Source organism: Erinaceus europaeus, chromosome 1, assembly GCF_950295315.1.
Source record: "Erinaceus europaeus chromosome 1, mEriEur2.1, whole genome shotgun sequence".
In the NCBI taxonomy this organism is placed as follows: domain Eukaryota; kingdom Metazoa; phylum Chordata; class Mammalia; order Eulipotyphla; family Erinaceidae; genus Erinaceus; species Erinaceus europaeus.
Genome location: NC_080162.1, coordinates 39,960,735 through 39,969,929, shown reverse-complemented (window position 1 = coordinate 39,969,929; position 9,195 = coordinate 39,960,735). Strand labels below are relative to the sequence as shown.

The 9,195-nt window shown below is 39.6% G+C and overlaps 1 protein-coding gene across 1 annotated transcript in view; it reads left to right on the top strand.

The window, feature by feature from the left end:
* The first annotated feature begins 980 nt into the window (after window positions 1–980).
* CASS4 (Cas scaffold protein family member 4) overlaps window positions 981–9,195 on the top strand; it is a 58,857-nt gene continuing 50,642 nt past the window's right edge. Inside the window, exon 1 of the mRNA XM_060184969.1 lies at window positions 981–1,154. Coding sequence (XP_060040952.1) covers window positions 1,119–1,154 — 36 coding nt within the window. The 5' untranslated portion in view covers window positions 981–1,118. The remainder of the gene's footprint in view (window positions 1,155–9,195) is intronic.

Sequence of the window (9,195 nt, the reverse complement as noted above, 5' to 3'; positions counted from 1 at the left end):
GGGGCCAAGCAGTGACAAACCCAGTTGAGTGCACATGTCACTATGTATGAGGACCCAAGTTCAAGCCCCTGGGCAGGGGTAGATAGCATAATGGTTATGCAAAGAGACTCTCATGTTTGAGGCTCTGACATCCCAGGTTCTATCCCCCACCATAAGCCAGAGCTGATCAGTGCTCTGATTAAAAACAAAGAAACAAACAAAAAAAGAAAACAAGTTCAAGCCCCCATCTCTTCCTGCAGAGGGGAACTTTCATGAGTGGTGAAGCAGAGTTGAAGTTGTCTCTCTATCTCCCTCCCTCTCTCAATTTATCTCTGTCTTATCAAAATTAAACAATTAATTAATAAAAAAAGACATTTGAGGAGATAGCATAATGACTATGCAAAAAGACTTTGATAACTGAGACACCAAGTCCCAGATTCAGTCCCCAACCCTAAACTAGAACTGAGCAGTGCTCTGGCTGAAAAAAAAAAAAAAACTGAAAGACTTTCATGCCATAGACTCTGAAGTCCCATGTTCAATCCCTTGCATCACCATAAGCCATAACTGATCAGTTTCTTGGTAAAGAAACAAAAAGGAAGGAAGGAAGGAAGGAAGGAAGGAAGGAAGGAAGGAAGGAAGGAAGGAAGGAAGGAAGGAAGGAGGAAAGGGAAAAAAACTGTTAAACAGTCTTGGTGGTGTCTTACCAGGAACAAGGACTTGGTCTGTCCAGTGGGAACTATTGCACTGTGTTTGATGGACAAGAGTGCTATGCATTCAAGCTGAGCTTTTCAAAGTAGGAACTTCAGCCTCTAAAGCAGAAGCGTGGTTTTTCTTTTTTTGTGGTTTCACATAGCAGATGTGTGACAATCTCTACTTATAAACCAATGAGATATGAGGCATTGAAGAGTGAGTGTGACCTGGATTTCTGGTCTGTCCTTCACCCCTTTCATTTTACTCTTATCGTGTTCTCCAGAAAGTTGGCCTGCTGGGAGGAACTTATGACTGTTTCCCATGTTGTCAGATAGCTCCATAGAACTCAGCTTCTGAGAACCAGAGGCATGCAGTGACATTGCATAATCTGCCTCTATAGCTGGAGATAGTAGCCTTGGGGCTCAAAGAAGCAGTTTCACATTGCCGACATGAAAGGAGTGAGTATCATGGACACCGCTCCCAAGGTAAGTGATGGGGAGGTGTTTGAATGGGCAGGAGGGTGAAACAACCTGTCATGAGTATGGACAGTAATTGAGTTTTTTTTCTGTGTATCTCATGAAATCATAGAATGAATATGAGAAACTTTAAGTTTAAGAGGGGGAAGGTTTAATGTAAGTTTAAGTGTGGGAAGTATGTATGCTGTAGCACTCCTTACTAGTTCAATTCAGTGATGGATGAGAATCCTTTTTAGGGTGGTGAGTAGATAGCACAATGGTTATGCAAAGAGACTCTCATGCCCGAAATTCCAAAGTCTGGGGTTCAATCTCCCACACCACTCTCAGCCAGAGCTGAGCAGTGCTCTGGTTAAAAAAAAAAAAGGTGGGGGGGGGAGGAAAATCACTTTGTAGCAGAGGTGTGTTTATGCTGTTGATCATACAATCCCTCACTTGTTATCTTTTTGCTTTCTCACATATTTCTTCAGCAAAGACATAAGTCTTTGCCTCAGCCTTATTGACCTTTCCTTTCTCTGGACCCTGAGAATGTCTACTCAGTGTTACTCTCCAGTGTCCTAGCTAATTCTGTACTCCTCCCCAAGCACAGAGCCCAGACCTCAGCTTCAGTTTCCCATACAAGTTCATAGTGTGTGTGCTGAACACTAAATTCTGTACTCATATTTAACTTTTGTGTCACCAGAGCTGGTTCTTTCATACACACCTCAAATCTTTGTCAAGAAACAAACAAAAGGCTCACTAATTAGAAAGTTAAAATTATTACTTCCAAGAAATTATTTGGACACGTGAGAAGTGAATATTAAAGTTTTCTTTAAAAAGTTTTTTTAAACTAGAACTGGGGGGGGGGGAGAAATGATACAATGACTAAATAGAAAACCTACTTATATGGGTTAAATGCAAATTATTTATTATTACAACAATAATAATAGATGTCACCAAGGTGATTTGTGGCTGAGTTAACCATAACATCCTTTATGAAGATGTGTGTAAATATTTTAAGTACTCAACTGATTTCAGTGAAAACTGTTAAACTTTTAAGAAAAATGGAAACAAAATAATTCAGTAGCCCCTGCATCTCCTTTATTTAGATTCATTAATCACATTTGTGCATTTGTTTATTTACATTTAGACACAGCACACAGACTGTGTTAAACCATTTGAAAATAAGTTACTGACTCTTGACTTCCTAAATATGTTAGCATCTGTCTCTTTTAAAAATAAGGACATTCTCCAGGTCTAATGTCACTATCACCCCGGGAAAAAATTTAACACTGAATGAATAATGTCATTTTAATGTCCACCCCACATTCACATTTTCCAAAATATCCCCCAATCTTAACTTACTCACTCTATTCTGACCCTAAAATAAGGGCTTGGCAAACTTGTCTTTTCATACAGACCTAGGATGTATTTCAAGATTTGTAGGATACCTATGATCTGTCTGGCACATTCTTCTTTGTTTTTACAACACTTAAAATTTTATTCCAGCAGCTCCTTAGTGGAGCTGTTTGCCAACCAACCGTTCCATGTCAGTAGAGCTTTCCCCTGTGTACAGAAGATTGGACTAACTTGTGTTATATTTGTCCCTAGATATCACATATTGGGCTGTTGACAAAAATGTATCATGACTTTTCTGACAACCCATAGAATAAATAGAAAACTGGAAAAAAAAAAACATTATGGGGGGTAGAGGCAGGAAGTGGCACACTTGGTTAAGTGTATGTATTACCATGCATAAGGATCCAGGTTCAAGCCCCTGGTCCCCACCTGCAGGGAGAAAGTCTCACAAGTGGTGAAGCAATGCTGCTGGTATCTCTCTGTCTCTCTCTCCCTTTTTATCTACCCTCCCTCACAATTTTATTCTGTTCTATCAAATAGAATAAAGTTAAAAAATTAAAAATAAACATTATGGTATATTGTAGGAAATGATAACTAGCAACAAAGGCAGAAATCATGCTATATAGGAGCTGGGTGATGGCAAACTCAGTAAGTGTGTATATGGTACCATGTACAACAACTAGGTAGGGTTCAAGCTCCCTATCCTCACCTGCACAGGGGAAGCTTCATAAATGGTGAAGAGTGCTGCTGGTGTCTCACCTTCTCTGTCTCTGTCACTCTCCCCCTCTTATCTCTCTGTGTCTCTGTCTCTCATCCTCTATCAAAACAAATGAAAAAAATGACTGCTGGGAATGGTGGAGTTGTGCAGGCACTGAACCCCAGCAATAACCATCGTGGAAAGTAAGAAAGGAAGAGAGAGGGGGGAGGGAGAGGAGAAGAAGAAGGGGGAGGGGGAGGAAGAAGAGGAGAAGGGAAGAGAGAACAAAAGGGAGAAAAGTATATAACGAAATAATCTAACAATTCAGTCGAACTCTGAATAATTGACGCCATACCTAATCTCACTGAAAAAATACTGGGAAAAAAATAGGTGTAGCAGACAATTTGGGTTTGTGTTCTTATTATATGTAATTTTCATGGTTTGAATTTTGGGTAGCTTCAAAAATTCTTTATAAAATACAGTCCATAGGGGTGGTGCACCTGGTTAAGTGTACTCATTACAGTGCTCAAGGGCCTGGGTTCAAATTCCCAGTCCCTACTTGCAAAGGGAAAGCTTCACAACTAGTGAAGCAGTGCTACAAGTGTCTCTCTCCTTCCCTCTAAATGTCTCTCTATCCTGTCACACAAAATAAAGTTAAAAATAAAAATAAAATGCAGTTCATATGTACTTTACTGATTCAGTTTCATTTGTTGCAGATTGTGTGTTTTTCTAGTGGATATGGGTGTGCAAGTGCTCACATAACCATTAGAGATATTAGCATCTTATGCATAGACACCTTTGTTTCACTGGGGTAAATGTCAGGAATTGAGGGAGAATTACTACATCGAGTAAACATTGGTATCTGTTTTCTTTCTTTTTTTTTTTTTAACAATTTCTAAAATTTGATTCTATTTTAAACTGACTTTTGACAGTTTTTCTCTGTGGTCTATGTTCTCTCTCTTGTGTAAAGATGTCTCAGTTTTCTAAACAAAGTATTCAAATAAATGTTTTTATCATGTTATTTAAGGGTGGGTGTGCAGAGGACAATCAAACTAATATTTATGTTTTTTTAAATATATTGATGGTCTGAAGACCCAGGTTCAATCCCCCACACCACCATACACCAGAGTTGAGCAGTGCTCTAGTAAGAAAAAGAAAAAAAAAAATTTAAGATAGACACCTGCAGACCTGCTTCACTGCTTGGGAGACGACCCCCCTGCAGGTGGGGAGCCGGGGGCTTGAACTGGGATCCTTATGTTGGTCCTTGAGCTCCGCACCATGTGCACTTAATCCACTGTGCTACTGCCTGACCCCCAGAAAAAAAATTTTTTTTTTCATCGTTAACATTTCAGATACAGCTTCAGCCAAAAAGCAAATAGCCTCTTCTACCTCAACTCTGAGTGAATAGTTTTAAAACTGAGGAAAGTCAAAGACTTAGAGATCTTCCATACTCATAGTCTGGTTTAAATGCAGACAGGTTCAGTGGGTCTGATGTGTCTGCTCAGTGCTCCTGAGCAAAAAAGCTCATCATTGCTGCTTCTGTAAGGAGCAACTTCAGGCTTTCTGTGCACATTTAACAGCTCCAAGGAGACAAGCAGAATATTTAAACTCAGTTTTTGTCTAAGGAGGGCAAGTGGAATCATGTGCAGAGAACAAACTAGGGGCCCCAACACTCTGACAGATCTCCCTCCAGCCAGCTCTACCATCCCAATTCCTTCTCCTCTTCCTGCTGTTCCTGCCTGGGTCAGCTCCTCTATTACTATGACCAGATCACATGGGTCCTCCACTCAAGTCTTGTTATTTTTATTATTTATTTATTTATTACCAGAGCACTGCTCAGCTCTGGCTTATGGTGGTATGGGGAATTGAATTTAGGACCACGGAGCTTCAGGCATGAGAATCTATGTGCATAACCATTATGCTATCTCCCTCAACCCTCTACTCAAGCCTTTCTCCCACCCAAGGAACTCTCAAGACACCATGATTAAAATCATATCCTCTCTCCCCACTCTCCTCATCCATCATTCTTATTGTCTGCTACTATAATTTATCAAGATCTGATAGCCTAGTCTTTCTTGATTTGTTCCTCCCTTAATAAGTCAGCTTCTTGAGGGACAGACTTAAGCTTCTTTATTCTGGGATGCATTCATACTACCCAGAGTAGTGTCTACATTTATTAGATATGCAACAAATACTTTGTTTTCCTTTGTGAGGGTGAACAGGGAGGGTAGATGGAGCCCTTGCAACAACCTTGCAGCAAAGGCAGGGACTCTTCCTAGCTGTCAGGTGCCTGGGAACAGAGGTCTTCCCTAACTCTCAGCCCTCTAACCCCTACCTGGCCCCAACCTGACCAACCTCTCAGCCAAACTCTTGAGAACTGACCCCTCCTTTTCTTGTGGTCAGATGTTGCCTTAGATTTGAGTCTTCGTAATGGAAGTCAAAGTCACAGGGACATGATGCCTCTTTTGACTTTGTCTAGCAGCATCATAATTTTACCTGCTTCACAGGGCCAAATAGCCCAAAAGCAGTACTCACTGTCCATTTTTAGCCATTTTCCCAACAGTGAGTTAGTAGATTCTGGGGGATTGAAGTGACTAAGACAAGATTGATATGCCAATGACTGGGTCAGAAAGTCAAGGAAATGAGTCAACAGATACAATTATTTTAAATAGTAACTATTATTTAAAAAAAAAATCCAACAGGGTAATCTGATAGAGACAATAGACGAGGGCCTCTCTGGAGGTATGAATGATGAGAACAGCATTACAGGCAAATGGAACAGCAAAGATAGGTGTTTTAACAGGAGTGTCTGTTAAAACATGACTAATAATTCCTGGATTCAAGCCTCCTCTCCCCACCTGTAGGGGGTACACTTCACAAGTCGTGAAGCAGGTTTGCAGGTATCTATCTCTCTCTCCCTACCTCCCCACCCCTCTGAATTTCTCTCTGTACTGTCAAGAAAAAAAAAATAAAAAGGAAAAAAAATGTAAAAAATGGCCGCTGGGGCAGTGGATTCATCATGCAGGCACTGAGCCCCAGTGACAACCCTGGTGGGAAAAAAATCACTATAATGGGAGCAGAGTAAACAAGAGGAGAGAATGTCATAGATGAGGCTCAGGAGTTAAGTAGGGCCTCCCTGATTCTGGAAGGACTTTGAAATACATTCTAATTGCAAAGAAAGTCACTTGCCTATTTAAAGCAGGAGATGACATGGACCAATTTATGTTTCAGCAGAATCACTTAGGGTGGTATGTAACAAATAGACTTTTGGAAGCAAGAAAGAGATAGAAAAAGCAAATCTTTGCTGTTTGAGATTATCAAGGAGAAGCAGTTTTTATTTAACCACATATGATACATAGATGGATAGATAGATAGATAGATAGATAGATAATAGATATTCTTTTTAAGAAATTGATGTTTGTTTTTCAAACATCTCTTGCTGAGGCAATTTAATTTTCATTCACTCAACAAATCACAAGTGTTTACTAGTGCCAGGCACTATTCTAATTGCCACCAAGACATCTGAGTCTCTTTTCTTTTTATTTTATTTTTAAGTCTCTTTTCTAAATGTTTATTTAACAGTCATAACAGTTAATAAAAACTCATTACATAGAAGTTAGTCTTTCTGCTGTTTCATAACCTCTCCTCATTTAGCATTTTCCCATAAATCTCACTTAGAAAAAAAAAACTAAATAAAACACCACCACCACTTTAAAAGTTTAAAAAGATTATTCAGAGGAAAGTGGCCTATATGATAATGGAATGGGGAAGCGACCCTACAGCCCTAAAGTGGTCATTTTGGAACTCTGATGACTAAGGCAGGAAATGACAAGTGTTTAGAGGGGAAATAACTTCAAAGGAGGAAGATGGGAGGCTGGTTTAAAAAAAAATTTTTTTTAAGCCACTGTGAATGATACTCAACTACTCCAACATGAGTTGCAAAAAGGGGAAATAAAGATTTTAAGGAACCATTTCCAAATGTATTGCTCATAAACATTTATGTATTGGAAAGGAAGACGGTTATTAAATACAACTCATGAGGACAAAATAAAATACCAATAATACAGCATTTCCTACCTCTCTTTACAGAGGTCTCTCTCTTTCTTTCTCTCCTATAGGAAATGTGTATAAATCACTGAAAAGTTCTTCAGAGGAGGGTCTGATTACTCATCTGGTTGCTCACTTCAGAGAGAATTTCTCCATGTGTTTATGATAGTGACTGTAATCTTTTTCCCCCTAAAGCTACTCCTTCTCTTTAAAGAGCTGTTGTTGTTGTTGTTGTTGTTGTTGTTGTTGTTAAAAATCTCAACTATTCAGTGATGCCCAGTCTGTCATCTGGGGAAATGAGATAAGAATGTCATCAGTCCCTTCCCCTTGGATATGTCTGCCATATAGTTAACAAAAAACTACAAAGAATTTTGTGGAAAGTTTGCTCTGAGTTCAAAATGTAAACTCAGCAGGTAGAACACAAGATTTGTGTGCTTGAAGTCCCACATTTGGTTTCAGGCACCATATATGACTGAGTGGTGTTATGGTCTCTCTCTTACATGCACACATGCTCACTAAAATAAAATATAAAAATAATTATTTAAACTCAGTTCGGGATTGAAATAAGAGTCAGTTGCTAAAAGCAAGTACATCATGTTGCCTCTTTCTTGTTCCCAAAATGAGGAGGAAAATTTATAGATGGACATAGTCTGTTATCACAACATGTGCTCTATTCTTCCTGTGGTGTTTCTGATTAGATGTTTGATGGGCTGATCTGCAGCCTGTTATTGACAACCGTCCCAGAGAACTGGAGTAAATTTTATCCCACAGGATGAGAGAAGGGAAATCCAAAGGACTCCTTGCTTTCCTATTATATCTAAAAATGATTCTGGAAAAAGGGAATTTCTTGAACAAGCATGAACTTTCACCCTTTCAAGGGCTTGGATCAACTCTGAGTTATTTATTAGCAATCAAATGGAAAAAGCACACCCAGCAGGCACCTTAACCAGTGACATACAAGATGATTATAGGCTCCACAGAGAGAATATTTCTTTATGTCAGATATGTATTTCAACATGCATTTAAAAAAAACCCTAAAATTGGTTTATTTTATCTGTTATTTTATATGTAATGTTTTTCAGAGGTAGTATTGTTCAGAGGTAGTATTTTTTTAATTTTTATTTATAAAAAGGAAACACGGCCAAAAACCATAGGATAAGAGGGGTACAACTCCACACAATTCTCACCACCAGAACTCTGTATCCCATTCCCATCCTTGATAGCTTTCCTATTCTTTATCCCTCTGGGATTATGGACCCAGGTTCATTGTGGGGTGCAGAAGGTGGGAGGTCTGGCTTCTGTAATTGCTTCCCCGCTGAACATGGGCATTGACAGATCAATCCATACTCCCAGCCTGTCTCTCTCTTTCCCTAGTGGGGTGGGAATCTGGGGAATCAGAGCTCCAGGACACATTGGTGGGGTTTTCTGTCCAGGGATGTTCAGTTGGCATCATGTTAGCATCTGGAACCTGGTGGCTGAAAAAAAAGTTAACATATAAAGCCAAAAAAAATTGACTAATCATAAACCTAAAGGCTGGAATAGTGCAGATGAAGAGTGGGGGGGGGGGAATCTATGTTTTGTAGATAGTTAGTAGTCCTATTTTAGTTATATTCCAAAGAGCCCATGACTATATTAGTTTTTTAAATTTTTTAAAAATCTTTATCTGTTGGATAGAGACAGTCAGAAATTGAGAGGGCAGGGGGTGATAGAGAGGGAGAGAGACAGAGAGACACCTGCTGCACTGCTTCACCACTTGTGAAGCTTTCCCTCTGCAGGTGGGGACCAGGGGCTCAAACCTGGGTCCTTGTGCACTGTAACATGTGCGCTCAACCAGGTGTGCCACCATCTGGCCCCGACTATAATAGTTTTATTTTATTTCTGTTTATTTATTTTTTTCCTGAGCCTGACATCTGATATGCAGGTGGACCCAAGTTATTATCTGAGGAGATGATGCCATGGTTGGAAAAAGGA